Source organism: Schistocerca serialis, chromosome 3 (genome assembly GCF_023864345.2).
Source record: "Schistocerca serialis cubense isolate TAMUIC-IGC-003099 chromosome 3, iqSchSeri2.2, whole genome shotgun sequence".
In the NCBI taxonomy this organism is placed as follows: Eukaryota; Metazoa; Arthropoda; class Insecta; order Orthoptera; family Acrididae; genus Schistocerca; species Schistocerca serialis.
The window spans coordinates 72,536,470-72,553,627 of NC_064640.1; the positions used below are offsets into that span (position 1 = coordinate 72,536,470).

The 17,158-nt window shown below is 37.0% G+C and overlaps 1 protein-coding gene across 5 annotated transcripts in view; it reads right to left on the reverse strand.

The window, feature by feature from the left end:
• LOC126469728 (acidic mammalian chitinase-like) overlaps nucleotides 1-17,158 on the reverse strand; it is a 183,469-nt gene that overhangs the window by 30,123 nt on the left and 136,188 nt on the right. For all 5 annotated transcript variants that reach the window (XM_050096923.1, XM_050096925.1, XM_050096922.1 and 2 more), the window contains one exon: nucleotides 4,499-4,709. In XM_050096923.1, coding sequence (XP_049952880.1) covers nucleotides 4,499-4,709 — 211 coding nt within the window. The remainder of the gene's footprint in view (nucleotides 1-4,498; nucleotides 4,710-17,158) is intronic.

Genomic DNA, 17,158 nt, shown 5'->3' on the forward strand with positions numbered 1-17,158 from the left:
AGCATATCGACTTGTTCTTTAAATAAATATATCATTTACATTTACTTGATTTGACAATACTAGTCTTACCTTTTCTGTTAGTGTTGTATTGTGAAACCATTCAATGGCATTTACATGTCAATGGCACGTTAGATGGATATGCTGTACTCGGCGAATATTTTCTATTTCACAATATGCGAGAGAGAATTGTCAGTGCATGTGCTTCGATAAGTGCACATGTGATGAGGAATACCACTCAGTCCATGATAAGAAGATTGTAGCATTGCATTGTTTCCAATGGTTATCACTTCGAACACCTTCTGTAAATGGACGTTCATGCCACCTTTGTGACCTTTGTTGACCTTGAAAGACCTTACTGTTACACATCATTGGATTCATCCCAATAGCTGCTATCAGAAAATAAGTAGCAAACTATAGCATCCCATTTAGAAAAACAAAGTTGACCTTCATATCCCCGACGCGACTCCACCTAGCAACAAAAAAACGTCATATTATGGCCCCCGTTGTCCCACACAACTTTTGTCCCACAAACTTCTCAGCTCTTATCATACTTTCGGAGTTATTCTAGGTGGCAATAGTTAGTGACTCACCCTGTATATGTTTGACTAATGCACATAAATACCATTACATTACAGTTAAATACTGCTATATAATCTTCTTATATAAATTACACTTCATACATCGTATAACTGGAATGGCAATCACAGGTCAAACATGCTACTTCACACTCTCTTTCTGGTTTCGCACTGCATTGTTCAAGTACCTTCCTTACCAATATTAATTTGCAAATTTCTTATTAAATCAACACAAACAGTTAAAAATAGCACAAACAATTCATGCAAAGGCTAATCTTCTCATGTAACTGTGGAGAACTCTGTTTTGGTGCTCAGTAACAACAATATATTATTTTATTTATAATGTGTCCCAATCACATGGTGGCTCACTTTTATAACTTACACCCCCACCCCCCCACCCACCCACCCAAATCAGGAAATTCAGGTAGCTACCACTTACTGGCATGGCAGATACTTACATACTTCCTCACTGTGGCCCCTCAGATGGTCCCTCCTTACCTGCCTGGCCTGGTCACTACTCCACAACTTACCATCCAAATATCACTCACTAAACTTTCCATTCTTTGGCCATTTTATATATAGGACAAACTGGTTGCATCATTACAATTACTTTAAAAAACCTGCCGATGATTCTCTGCATCCTTATCATACATGATCTTAAACTCAAAATTTTCTTCTTTTTAACCATCACTTCTGTGAACTTTATGGGGATGAGGCAATGCTTGTTTTAATGGTGCATAGCTGGGTGCAAATTCTCTTTAACATGAGTGAAGTAACTGGCCATTAAAAGTGGTTACAGAACTCTTGGAGAAAATAGGTAATTCACAATTATGACATTTGTGTTTTGATTCCCTGGAATTTTATGTAATGTCTGATCCATGTATCATAAAATGTGTGCTCAACAAATGCTTATGTAAGTGAGAACAGAAAATTAAATGCCACAATGCTGCAACAAGCCTTCTGACCAGGTATCATGCTAAAACTGATAAATTTATTAGCTACATTGTAGCTTAGATTGACACTGGTATGGTACTCAATTTTTGAAACTGAATAATAGTCAACTGTGGAAAAGCTTTCTGACTCGCTTCCAAAATTTTGTGGCTGATGTGGAAACACTAATGAAATTCAAAAACTCTTGTCATAACCTTTTTTTGCTCTCTTTAATTATTTGACAAGCCTTTGTCCTTGTAACCTGAAAGTTTGCTACATTATCAACAGGTAGACCAGATTTGACTTCCTAGTTGTGTCCGTGTGTTCCTGACTGCAGAGTGACATTCGTCATTCTACTGGGCAACTGACAGCCTCCTATGATCTCTGAAGATCTTCAGTATGGATGCTTCAACAGCACTGTAAATCATTCTTGTAATGTGATTTACTCAGTCCTGAACCCTGTCTCTATATTCATACCTAGGTTCTGACTGTACAACATCTGCTTCACACTTCTGAGCACCCATTTTAGCAGTTTCCTTTTGGCACCTCCCTCTGTATGGAAAGTGTATTCAGACAGGTTTGTGGTCACTAGAGTGAAGACCAGTATCTACTTCCTTCTTAGCAATGTCTGTAAGGGTAGAAGGAAACATTAACAGTTGAGAATTGCCCTGTCACTGGGGTAAAATGCATAGCCTGATCTTAATTCTGAAGTAATTGTTGTCAGAGCCTCAAATGACATGCTGTGCAATAAAATCTCCAACATGAGGGAATGGCTGGGGTAGCTGCCTTATTAAATCTACAAGATATTCTTCATATGTTGGATAAGTGAACTGTGTACATGGCAATTGTGACACCTACAAGCTGGTGATAACTGAAAGAGATAAGGTATGGTATTGTTATAATACTAAGCTCATCTTTCCTGTGCAAGGCATAACCTCTCATCAGAGGCCATCATCAGACATTTTCAAGCATCTGCAATAGAAGCAGAAAGGGCAACATTTATCATCCTGTGAAATTAAAGAAAGCAGGTAATCAGATGATCTTTCTCACTACCCTTTTTGATTGACACTTCCCTCATTTTAGTGACAATATGGCATTTGTACTGAGACAAACACTTTGTTAGGTGGCACAAACTTACGCTTTTGTTTATTACATAGAGTGTCTACCACTACAAAGGAAATGAAACACATGACTGCCCATGTAGCTGTGCCAGTAAGGCCCAATCGTAGGAGCAAGTGCTGCCAAAAGCATTAGTTACTTATGTGTATGGGTGCACTGCCTTTGACAATTGGTTTCCTCAGGGCTGCTGCAAATGAAAAAGTGAAATTTGGTGGTCAGCTGGCCTCAGATTACTTCCTTGCCTCATTATGTGGCATATATTCTATAAATTTGATTCCTAGATATTCTCCTATGTGACATAAGCACAAGAGCCCTGCTCTGAGGTGGATGCAGTCCCAAACTGTTACAGCATGTTGATAGAGAGATGAATTCTACTTCCCCCATGAGGGTCATTCAGCCACAACCATGACATGTGACTGTAATATGGCTGTACTTCTGGCACTTACATTATATTGGATCTGGACCAGATGGGCAGTTATTCCGATGCAAGTGTTGAGCAGTACGGAAAAGTTAAACATCAAAATAAAAGCTACCATCACTTTAGACTTCCACAGACCCTCTTTGCCATGCATCCAATCTCAGCAACGCCTTCATTTTCCCACTCCTTGTGTAACTCTACAAGCACAGTGTCTCTTCATGATTACGCAACTCACATGTTATAGCATATTTGTCAAGTTTCTCAGCTTTTGCAAATATTACAATCATCCAGCTATGGCAGTTTGTCTTAGGAGGGCAACAAAATTCAAGCATTGTAGAATTTTAAGTTGCATCACTATCCTCTCCAGATCTGTATGGATGTAAAAGGGAGACAATTTCTACAATTTTCCCTTTTCTGTACATATGACTATAAAGACATGCTGACGTAAATGTGTTTAAAAATTTAAATTCACATTTTGAGTGGTTGAAAATTGTTCAGGAGGATGAACCTCTCTAGTGCTTTCATTTGGTTTGGTGTTTATTCCCACTAGTGGTACACCCATTCCATCAAAAGATCAAGATTTTGAGTTAAGCTCTCAATTTCTCTTCCATGAGTGTCATGGGAATTGGTTGTCAACCAAGGCAGATCCCCACATGTCTATGTGAGATCCCTGTCACCTCTGAAACATGATGCTCCACTGCCATGTTTCACCAGTCCCCAGTTCAGGGTGCGCATTTTTGGCAAACTTGTAGCTGACCTAGGCTGGCACCACCTGGAGGGGTATGTGTGGCTTATTGAATGACATGGGCAAGGTAAGCATACCCCAATTTGATTTATAATAATAATAATAATAATAATAATAATAATGGTAATGGTAATAATTGTACTAAATGCTGCAGATAAATACAATTGTAATCTGGACTCGTGAAAAGGTGGAAGAAATGGATAAAGTGATATGTACATGGTCAAAAACATCAACACATACTTGAAGTATGAAAACAAACAGAATACAGTGGTGTTGTGAGAAATGCATAGTGCTGCAGAACATCTAAAAAGTAGACGAAAATTATCAGTTTCTAACACAGAAAAACAATGATGTGCTAGCAGACATTTCCCAATGTAAGAGAGAAAGCAGCTGAAAAATCACCACCACTGATGATGCTTTACCCCAATAAAGCGAAAGGCGTCTGGTGAAAATATCATGTATATTTGTAGTTGCAACGACATGTCAAAAATACCCTTGTGAATCAAAAATATGCATTGATGCCATTTGTTTCTCATCCTGTATTCTACTACCCCAGAAAGGCAAATTCTAATCACTTGCACCATACAGCATTGTGATTACTTGCTGTTTCTACTCACATGTCAATATTTCAGCCACTTTAATATTTCTCAGTGCTAAAAAAAAGTGTCTGTGTATACTGTCAGAAGGAAAGGTAACCAAATCTCCACATACCTTGTACATTACACTGCATTCATCATCATACGAAATCCACTCCAAACCCTGGTAAGCATAGGGCACTTCAAAATTTTTATCAAAAATGTATTTACTTCCAGTGGAATGAAGGAACTGACACACTTCTGGATAGCTTACAAATCCTTTACTTCCAATTTTTCCATATCCTGAAGCAGGAGCTGACCAACCATGATTCTCAGCATTAATGAGCCTGTGAGAAAAGGAAATTAAAGTGTGCAAGTTCAGATGAGTTAGTGTCAATACATGAGGGTTAAAGATAATCTTACAGCATAAAGATTTTAGTTGCAATGAGATCCACAGCCAAAGCAAATTTTTTGAATGATATCAATTATGACATGGGCTGTCACTGATTGGATTAAATATCTTTTTTATTTTTTGGTTCTCACTATAGACATTCACAAGTGAGTCTGAAGTTCATACCAGATGTAAAATAGTTAAAATACAAAATACAGAACAACAATAAATTTTTTAATCAAAAGGATAGATAAAGAAGGAAGACTTACATGGTATTACCCACGAAGCAGACTGTTACAGTCTGAATGTTTGTCTAATTATGCTTTGTGGGCTGGCCTAGCACATAATAAAATTAAACCCAAGTAGAATTCAAAGTGGAAGGCATACAGCCAGGGAGAAAATCATACATAAATCATATTACCATATTACTGGACTTTTAAAATTAAAAACATGGCATCAAATGTTTCCTTGACAGCAGTGACATAATATGCCACTTAGAAGTGTAGGTGTACTTGTTCATGTACAGAAACACCATACAGCCAACCAGTCAGAGATAAACTAGAGCAGCAAGATATGTTCTATGTGTCATTTAAATAATATTACAGTAATCTTTGTTCATCTGTGAAAGTGGCACGGTGCATTTATGAAATTAATGGCAGGAAGGGAAAGAAAGATTAGTGTTTGTTTTCATGTGTGTTGGATTCATAAACAAATCAACTTTCAATTTTCTTAGTATAGAAATAACTGTAAGTATCACAATTACAAGTTGTTATAACAATAATGAAATGTGATACCATTTTTGTACCAGTTTTTTTTTTTTTTTTTTTTTTTTTTTTTTTTTTTTTTTTTTTTTTTTTTTTAGTGAAGACTCTGTCCACTTGTGCTGCTTTGCAACAATGTTGCTTTCATGATACGAGGCCTGCCTCTGTATTTCATTCCTCACATTACCTTTTGCTTTGCCCCATGTGACAGCCAGCCAAATTCCAGTTTGTTTAAATACTGGTGGGGGTTTATGTTTCTTTTCGGACATTTGCATTACATTCTAAGATAGTCATTTATCATGTGCTGGATTCATATTGCCTGTCATTAGATGGCCTATGTCTTTTCTTATTTCAGGGCATTCCAAGCATATGACTAACAGTGACCAATTCATTGTAGTATATAGGCACCTTTCTTCTATTTTTATTATTTATTTTTTACTTTTATATTTTCCTTTTATATGGACATTTTTATTGCTACAGTAGTTGTTAAGAAAAAGAAAAAGAAGAAGACTACGAAAGAAAAATGCATGTGGGCACTATCTTATACATTGTTTTAATATACTGGTTTACTATAGTCTTACAATGTCCTGAATGTTACATCTATGATTATGAACAATTAATAAGCTGACTGATTCATGTTAGTAGGCATGCTCCTGTTTTTCTATCTCCTTTCTATTTATCTTTTCATTGAGTATCTTAATGTTCTTTCTTTGCTACTGTTCTTAAGGAGAAATATAGAGAATTAAATCTGTGCATTAACTCATAGTTTATTATAATTCACTGGTTTTTCATAAGAATCTGACACACTGTGGTATACAGTGCCTGACCTATGTATGAGTCTAAGCCCCCAACTTTTTATCTTTTCATATTTTTACCCAGAGAGCCTTTCAAGCCAGCTGTTGTTAAAGAGGAAGGTAGAAGACTATCTGTAGCTTACATTGTGTCTATTAAAGCATATGAAGTAAAATAAAAATTGTCATTAAATATAATCACATTTAATTATTATTGTCCATTAATTTTTTCAAACATCCCTTCATTGCTGCCACTAATAAGAAGGAAGATGGGAAGGTGTGCATGGGTTTGTCTTATATTTTGCTATAGTATACTGTGTAAAACAGAACTGTTACAAAAATACAAAATTGTTAAGGCTTTCGTGGCCACTTGTTGACAAACTGCCTATTGGCTTCTGTCTCGGGTTCTTCGGCCAACGTTCATCTAATGATTTTTCTGACGTTTCGCCAGCACGAGTGGCTGGCATTGTCAAAGCTTCACCCTCCATTGCCAGTTCACCACCGGCAATGGAGGGTGAAGCTTTGACAATGCCAGCCACTCGTGCTGGTGAAATGTCCAAAAAATCATTAGATGAACGTTGGCCGAAGAACCCGAGACAGAAGCCAATAGGCAGTTTGTTACAAAAATGTTATCATATTTTATCATTAATACAAAATATGTGTCAAAGAGTGTTTTGTATTTATACCATATGTAACTATATATATGTGTGTGTTTGTTTTTTTGAGTCATCAGTCTTCTGATTGGTTTGAAGTGTAAATGGCCACCACGAATTTCTCTAATGTCCAAATCCATAACTCCATCAGTTCATCTCAGAGCAGTACTGACACCACATGCTCTCAATTATTTGTTGCATACATTCCAATCTCTGTCTCCCTCCACAGTTTTTACCATCTACAGATCCCTCTAGCACCATGGAAGTTATTCCTGATGTCTTAATACATGTCCTATCATCCATCCCTTTTCCATATGTCCCTTTCTTTGCCAATTCTGAGGAGAACCTCCTTGTTCCTTACCTTATCAGTCCACCTAATTTTCAACATTTTTCTGGAGCACCACATATTAAATGCTTTGATTCTCTTCTGTTATGATTTTCCTACAATACAATGCTGTGCTCCAAACATACATTCTCAGAAACTTCTTCCTCCATTTAGGGCCTATGTTTGATGCTAGTAGACTTCTTTTGGCCAGGAATGGCCTCTTTGCCTGTGCTAGTCTGCTTTTTATGTCCTCATTGCTTCATCCACCACAGGCCACTTTCCTTCCAAGGTAGCAGAATTCCTTAATTTTGTCTACTTGGTGATTATAAATTTTGATGTTACGTTTCTCACTATTCTCATTTCTGCTACACCTTTTATTTTTGCCTTTCTTTAATTTACTCTAAATTCACATTCTGTCTCTTTAGACTGTTCATTCCATTCGCCAGATCATTTCACTCTTCTTCACCTTCACTGAGGAGAGCAATGTCACCATTGAATCTTATCTTATCATTGATATTATTTCACCTTGAATTCTAATCCCACTCTTGAACTTTTCTCTTATTTCCATCAGCATCATTGCCTTACACCCTTCTTAATGAAAACACTTTGTTCTTGGTCTTCCTGCCTTATTGTTCCCTCTTGGTTCTTGTTCGTATTGTATACTACTCGTCTCTTCCTACAGCTTTCTCCTCTTCTTCTTAGAATTATGAACACGTTGTGCCATTTTACATTGCCAAATGCTTTTTCCGGGTAGACAAATCCTATGGTCATGTCTTGATTTTTCTTCATTCTTGCTTCTATTATGAAGCACAATGTCAGGACTGTCTCTTTGGTGCCTTTATCTTTCCTAAATCAAACTGGTAATCCTTTGACAACTGTTTGTTGTTTTCTATTCTTCTCTGTATTCTCCTTTTCAGCAATTTGGATGACAGAGCTATTACGCTAATTGTACACTATTTTTCAAAATTATCTGCCCTTAGTATCCATGGAAAAGAATGGATGGCACTTTTCTGAAAATCTGATAGTCTGTAGTCAGGCTCATAGATTCTATACACCAACTTAAATAATTGTTTGGACGGCAACACCCCTAATGATTTTAGAAATTTCTTGAATGTTATCTATCCCTTCTGCCTTATTTAATCTCAAGTTTTCCACAGCTTTTTTAAATTCGGACTAATAATGGATCTCCCATCTGTTCCATACTGACTCCGATTTCTTCTTCTATTGTGTCATCAGATGACTCCTGTCTCTCACAGAGAGCTTCAGTGTACTCTTTTCACCTATCTGCTCCCTCCTCTGCATTTAATAGTGGAATTCCCATTGCACTCTTAATGTTGCTGCCATCATTTTTAAATTCATTAAGGATTGTTTTGACTTTTCTATATGCTGAGACAGTCCTTCTGATGATCATTTCTTTTTTGATTTCTTCACAATTTTCCTACAGATATTTCACCTTGGCTTGCCTGTACTTCTTATTTATTTCATTCCTGAGTGATTTATATTGCTGCATTCCTGTCTTTCGCTGTATATGTTTGTACTTCCTTCTTTAATGGATCAATTGAAGTATTTAATCTGTTACCAAAGGTTTCTTTGCAGTTACCTTCCTAGTACCTATGTTTATCTTTTGAAAATCTGTGATTGCTCTTTTTAGAGATGTCCACATCTCCTCAACTGGACTGTACAACGTGGTATTCCTTACCACAGCATCCACATCTTTAGCAAACTTCAAACGCATGTTATCATTCCTCAATACTTTAGTATTCCACTTCCTTGCACATTAGTTCTTCCAAATGATTCTCTTTAACTTCAGCCTACACTTCATCATTACTAAATTGTGATTTGAGTCTATATCTGCTCCTGAGTAGCCTTACAATCCAGTATCTGATGTTGGAATCTCTGTCTGACCACGATGTAATCCAACAGAAATCTTCCCATGCCTCCGGACCTTTCCCAAGTATATCTCCTGCTCTTGTGGTTTATGAACAGTGTGTTTGCTGTTATGAACTGAAATTTACTGTAGAACTCAATTAGTCTTTCTCCTCCCCTTACCTATACCAAGTCCATATTCTCCTGCAACTCTCTTCTGTTGCATTCCCTTACGGGTATTGCTATCAATGATTATTAGATTTTCATCTCCCTTTACATACTTAATTACCTTTTCGGTGTCATCATGTATTTTCTCTCTCTCTCCATCTTCTGCTTGCAATATTAGTATGTACACCTGAACTATTGTTGTTGGTATTGGTTTGCTGTAGAATCTGATAAGAGCAACCCTCTTTGCTCTATCTTCCCTGCTTGTGTCTGTATGTGTGGATGGATATGTGCGTGTGTGCGAGTGTATACCCGTCCTTTTTTTCCCTCTAAGGTAAGTCTTTCCGCTCCCGGGATTGGAATGACTCCTTACCCTCTCCCTTAAAACCCACTTCCTTTCGTCTTCCCCTCTCCTTCCCTCTTTCCTGATGAGGCAACAGTTTGTTGTGAAAGCTTGAATTTTGTGTGTATGTTTGTGTTTGTTTGTGTGTCTATCGACCTGCCAGCGCTTTCGTTCGGTAAGTCACCTCATCTTTGTTTTTATATATAATTTTTCCCACGTGGAATGTTTCCCTCTATTATATTGTATTCATAATGAATCCTACTCTCATTATACCATTCCTAAGAGCAACCCTCTTTGCCCTATCTTCCTATTCATAATGAATCCTACTCTCATTATACCATTTCTGCTGCTATTTATATTATCCTATATTCATCTGACTAGAAATCTGTACCTTCTTTCCATTTCACTTCATTGACCTCCACTATATCTAGACGCTGCACCTTTGTATTTCCCTTTTCATATTTTCTAGCTTCCCTGCCACATTCAAACTTCTCACATTCTCTGACTCATAGAATATCAGCTCGTTGTTGTTTAATCAATCTTTTTCTAATGGTCACCTCTCCCTCAGAAGTTCCCTCTCGGAGATTGAAATCAGGGATTAATTTGGAATCTTTTGCCAATGGAGAGACCATCAGGACACTTTTTCAATTACAGGCCACATGTTCTGCAGATGAACCTGATGTGCCTTTAATGTAGTGGTTTCCATTGCTGCATACTCATGTCATTGATCATTACTAATTCTTCTACACCTTTTAGGGGCAGTTTTTCAAACAAATGGCAAGAGAGTACCTTGAATCTTTGTCCACTTCTCAATTCTCTTTGACAAGGCCATTGGCAGAACAAGGATGACTTCTTATGCCAGAGTCTTCAGTTGCCATTGCTGATGATTTTTGTTCAAAATTTAAGTAGTGGTTAGGTTCAGACCCATGATCCAGGACATTTTGATTACTACTACCCCTAGACCATGGAGCCACTGCAATATCCTTGTTATGTTGTAATTTGTATCTGCGCCAACCAGGTAATTGTTTGTATATGTGAGAGTGGGAGGTGAAACTAAAATAACTTTGGAATATAAAATCATGTTCTCTAACTTCTCTTCACACCATGTCATGTCATCGCATCATGTTATGACTTGTCCAATTTCATAATGTATGTATTGTGCATCACCATGCATGTCTTGCACAAGAATGATCGAGAGGATGGATGGAAAAAAAAAATCAACAATAATATGATCCTGGATTTTTCATTGTTTAAATAAATATTATTGCAACAACTAGTAATTACAATACTATCAGTTATTTCTATGCTATGAGAAATTTAAATATGATCTCCCTATGAACCTTGCACACAGAATAAACAAAAAGTAACCCTTCTTTCCTTCCCTACCATTCATACATCCACTACGCCAATTTCATGGCTGAAAAAAATCATTATAATATTATCTGAGTGATATATAGAGCATTTGTTGCTAATGAAGTTTCTAATCTAGTCCAGTACCATCTTATACTTCTAAATTGAATGTAACATCCTGTTGTTTGGGAAATACATTGGATACATTGGTGTCATGTTTTTAATTTTAGTCAAGGTAAAAAATAGGTAAAGCTGTCATCAAACCAAAATGGTATTGGGGTAAAATGTTTTATTACATGCTGATCTCCTTCACTACATGCTTATCATTTTTAATTACGTTTAATTTTATTGCAAACTGGGCCAACCCACTATACTTTAACAGTGTTGACTAGCCAAATATTCACAATGTAACACAACTACATCTGCTTGATGGGTTGCATTATGCAAGTCCTCTTTTTAAGTTTTTTTATTAAACAATCAATGGTAGTATATATTACAGTCTCACTTGAAAATGACTACATCACCACAACTGTGCAATAGTGTTAATGCAAAATAAAAAATAAGTAATACCATCATGAGGCCCAGAGGAAAATTTGACACTGACTGGCCACTGTGTTACCTCTGACATATGGGGACTTGGATGGATATGGAGAGGCATGGGTTTAGCACATGGCTCTCCCAGCGATTTTCAGCTCTCCAAATCTTCAGAATGTTACCTGTCAATCAAGTAGCCCCTCAGTTGGCCTGACAACAACCCTGTTATGGTCTTTCCACCAAGGAAAAATCCCTGGCAGTACTGTAAATTGAACATGAGTCCTCCACATGGCAGTCTGACACACTGACTCAGCTACAAAACAACCATAAAATAAAGACATTTTAATCCAACCAGTGACAGATAATGTGGCAGATAGTTATCATTCAAACAATAAAAAGCATAAAATTTGTGGAAATGTACACGGACGTACATCCTGCGAAAAGGGACAGGAAAGCCAGCCCTTTACACTGGTGCACTGCAGAGCTTAAGTGGTACAGTGTGTCAAAAGATGTCCATTTGCATAAGAGGAGAACACAAGACTTATAAGAAACTTCTCAATCAAAAAGGACAGTGCAGATGTCACAAAGATTCATCTATTTTTATGAAGTAAATGTTTCTATATAAATGTCTTGACTGTTGTGCACTTTGCTTGATTCCTGCTATTGTAAAGTTCAAACTTTTAACATTCACAGGCATATTTGATGAACTGTCACTCTTCTCAGTCTTAGAGATTCTTTTGCTGAGTGGATATCATGTGCAAACATTTTCAGTTTTTGAATAGGACAAGTTGTAGAAGACCATCCACTAATTTCCTTTTTCCTTTTGGGAGTTTCTATGTTCTTCTGTCTTGACGTGTTCATCACACATGAGGAACAACAAAACATGTTATGAATTCTTATGTTTTTAGTTAAATTTTGTGAAATACATGAGACACAGCAGCAGCACTATCTGACTGATTATATTCTTAATAGAGTTCTGACACTATATGTAGTTGTTTTCATAGGTGGCATCCATGACTGAAATTGCTACTACTTACTATATGTGTGTTATGGACCAATTTCTCTCTGTTACTTATGCTGAGCTGAATTTGTGTATTTAGTTAAAAATGGTTGAACAAAAGAAAGTCATGTAAATACAATGTAATATTTGATTTTTCTGTATAAGCATGAGAAAAAATATAATCTCTCTCTCTCACTTGTAATTGCTATTAGGAGCAGTGAGCTCTGCTTTGTGTCTCATTAATAATATAGTAGTGAACTATATTGTGAAAATTGAGTGAAGCTTAAGTAATTGAGTTAGATATTGAGCTTTTGAGCATAATTAGTAAAGTTGTGACTGTGGTCAATAATATTAATTACTCAAGATGCTGAGAGCTGTAGTAATAGTTACTGTTTAACAAAGTGATGAGTTTTAATGATTGTAAATGATTTATGTTTTTTGGTTGAGAAATGTTCTTAACAAGACAGAGAGTGAAATTTAATGCAGTGGTTGCTAGTACTATACCATTTGTGAGATTAGTGTCCCATCATTGATAGGATCGTAAAGGTTAGGAACTGATCTGGCAAACATAGTGCTGTGTCCTCATAAGACATGGTATAAGCCTACATAGATGAGCATTGAACTGTCGGCAACTAGGGCAGCACTGAATTAAGGCTAGTACCCACAGAGGGGAGCCACATGCCAGGGATTATTTTATGCTTCCACCATTTTTTTTTGTTTTTCTGAGTCATCACTCTTCTGACTGGTTTGACACACCACACCACGAATTCCTCTCCTGTGCCAACTCTTCATCTCAGAGTAGCACTTGCGACCTACATCTTCAATTATTTGCTGGATGTATTCCAGTCTCTGTCTTCCTCTACAGTTTTTACTCTCTACAGCTCCCTCTAGTACCATGGAGGTTATTACCCGATGTCTTACCAGATGTTCTATCATCCTGTCCCTTCTTCTTGTCAGTGTTTTTCACATATTCCTTTCCTCTGCAATTCTGTACAAAACCTCCTCTTTCCCTACCTTATCCGTCCACCTAATTTTCAACTTTTGTCTGTTGCACCACATCTCAAATGCTTCAATTCTCTTCTGTCCCAGTTTTCCCACAGTCCATGTTTCATTGCTGGGCTCCAAACATACATTCTCAGAAATTTCTTCCTCAAATTAAGACTTCTCATTATTTTTGTCTTTCTTTGATTTACTCAGTCTGCATTCTATACTCATTTGACTGTTTATTCCATTTAGCTGATCATGTAATTATTTTTCACTTTCACTGAGGATAGCAATGTCATCAGTGTGTCATGTCATTGATATCCTTTTGCATTGAATTTTAATTCCACTCCTGAACCTTTCTTTTATTACCATCATTGCTTCTTTGATGTATAAACTGAACAGTAGGGGCGAAAGACTACATCCCTGTCATACACGCTTCTTAAACTGAGCACTTCGTTCTCAGTCTTCTGCTCTTATTGTTCCCTTTTGCCTCTTATACATGTTGTATATTACCAATCTCTCCCTGTAAGTTACATCTCTTTTTCTCTCTCTGAATTTCGAACATTTTGCGTGATTTGACATTGTCAAATGCTTTTTCCAGGTCAACAAAGCCTATGAACATGTCTTGATTATCTTTAGTCTTTCTTCCATTATCAACTGCAACATCAGAATTGTCTCTCTTGTGCCTTTACATTTCATAATGCCTAGCTGATTGTCATCTAACACATTCACAAATTTCTTTTCCATTCTTCTGTATATTATTCTTGTTGGCAACTTGGACGCATGAGCTGTTAAGCTGATTGTGTGGATATTCTTGCACTTTTCATCTCTTGTTGTGGATGATATCTTTCTGAAAGTCAGATTCATAGATTATAAATACCAATGTGAATAGTCATTTTGTTGCCACTTCTCCCAATGATTTTATAAATTCTGATGGATTGTTATCTATCCCTCCTGCTCTATTTGATCTTAAGTTTCCAAAGCTCTTTTAAATTCTGATTCTAATACTGGAGTCCACATCTCTTCTCAATCTACTCCCGTTTCTTCTTCTATCACACCAGTCAAATCTTCCCCCTCATAGAGGTCTTCAATGTACAATTTCTACCTATCCACTCTTTCCTTTGCATTTAACAGTGGAATTCCCATTGCACTCTTAATGTTACCATCCCTGCTTTTAATTTCATCAAGGGTTGTTTTGACTTTTCTATACGCTAAGTCAGTCTTTCCAAAAGTCATTTCTTTTTCAGTTTCTTCACATTCCTCATGCAGCAATTTCATCTTAGCTTCCCTACACTTTGTATTTATTTCATTCCTCAGTGACTTGTATTTCTGCATTATTGAATTTCCCTGAACATTTTTGTATTTCCTTTTTTTCATCAATCAACTGAAGTGTTTCTTCTGTTACCACATGGTTTCTCTGTAGATACTATCTTTGAACCTATGTTTTTTCTTTCCATCTTCTCTGATTGCCCTTTTTACAGATGCCCACTCCTCTTCCACTGTATTTCACACAAACGATTCCCATGTGGGCATCAGTCTGCCAATACGGATACAAGTGGGCACACAGCTTCTGTCAAGAAAGTATCAGTGACAGTATCCAGAATATTGAGAGTACCACAAGATTGTATCAGGACTGTGTATATAACTGCTGCCAAGAAGAGTCAGGCTGGACATTTTATAAGTGATTGTAGTTATTGTTCACTGGATTCAGGACTAGATTGGAGTTAAAGACAGTTCAGTGCAAGTGAGCTTTAAACTGTTGTGCACCAGCTTCATATTAAAGTTAACCAGTGTAGTATTTCTTTTAATAAATTATTGTAAATTGCTGCTAATCTGTGGTGCAATATATCATCATTTAGCTGTTGCCTAACCCTATTTGACCCTGTGATGAGGCTGTAGAGTTGCTGCATCCAAGCAAGCAGCCTCATAAAAGCAACTGCTTTCAGTGGTAAGGGTTTCTCTTCCTGCTACCTTAATATGTTTGTTACCAAGTGTATTTGGTGAGCACAACATAAATAGCAGGCAATGAGGGAAAGCAGGAATAAAAACCTGATAATGGGCAACAAAGGAACACATAAAAACCTGGTGATGAGGACAGAGAAAAATTTGGCTTAAAAAGAAAAGTGAAACTTATCTCACAACACAATAGATGTGGCATTTTGTATACTGTTGAGAATTTTATTTTTCATAAATGGCTCAATCAAACTTATTGAAACCTAGGCTGATGCTGCTACAACAACTCTCTACAACACTAGAACTTTTGGTGGCACAGCTATCAAAATTGGAAGCAGAGCAGCAGAAAGACCTTCAACAAAATTTCTAGATGCTGCCACTACCATTTCCAGCTTTTGACCAGAGGATGGAATTATGACCTAACTATGTATACAGATTGGAGCAATATTTCATGTTGCACAAATTATCATGTGATGTTGGGAGCAAAGCTTTTCTTCTTGCTAAAGCTGGCATGGAAATTTTTCAGTTAATTCAAAAGCTTTGTCCAGAAGTATATCTGGAGACGCCTTCATATACAGAAGTTAAGGACAAAACAATGGAAAATCCAGGACAGAATAATGAATGACAATATTATGAAAAGGATGTTGCTACTCATCATATGGCAGAGATGATGAGTCACAGACAGGTACAACAAAAAGACTGTCACACAAATTTGCTTTTGGCCATGAAGGCCTATCTGAATTAGACAACCAGAGACTGTGGTCATGTAAGTGTAAGTGTAAGAGTGTGTGTGTGTGTGTGTGTGTGTGTGTGTGTGTTTTGTTTAATTCTGATTAAGGCCAGTTTGGCTGAAAGCTAACTTGTTTGACAGTCTTTTCGTTGTGCCTATCTGTGACTCAGTACCTCCACTATAAGTGAGTAGAAACATTCTCAAAATTAAAGGTAAGCTGGAATCTCATTCTGAAGCTCAAGTGCACATAGCAGCAGCCAGGCATAAATTTTCCAAGCTTTTTAGAACATGAAATCACGGTTACAAAGAGTGGATAGTGTTATGCTGATTCTCTCATTTGTGACGTGCTCATTCTGCACTCACCTAGTAACAAGTTAAAGAAAGACCTCCTTAGTTTGACTAAATCTTCATTGCAAGAACGTTTGTTTTTAACCTGGATGCAACAACAGATACTCATCTCAGCTGATGCACACCAGTTTGAGGACACAATGAGTCAACGACAGCCTGCACAATAAGGCCATGAGCGCAGCCATGTGAAACAGTCACAGAGCGCACACACGGGCAACAGCCATTTGCAAACAGATTCCCCCAAGTGAAATTAAAATCATGAGCACACTGTAATATTAACAACAAGCATGAAGACTGTTTCTTGAGAACTGCACAATGCACATACATCATACTGCAAAAAGAAAGATCAGAAATCTGAAGTCTGCAACACAAAGCAAATTATACAACAAAATAAAGCACTAAAGCACACAAAAGTGATTCGTAATAAAAACAATGCTCAAGATGAACGTAATATTTCACGGCAAAAAAAGTAAAGTGTATGCTGCCTTCTTAGCTGAAGATAAGGCTTTACCTGTGACACTCAGAATAAATAAAGTATGACTGAAGTTTCAAACTGAAAAGGGCTCTTCCATTTCTCTAATCAATCTGCAAGCATACAAAAA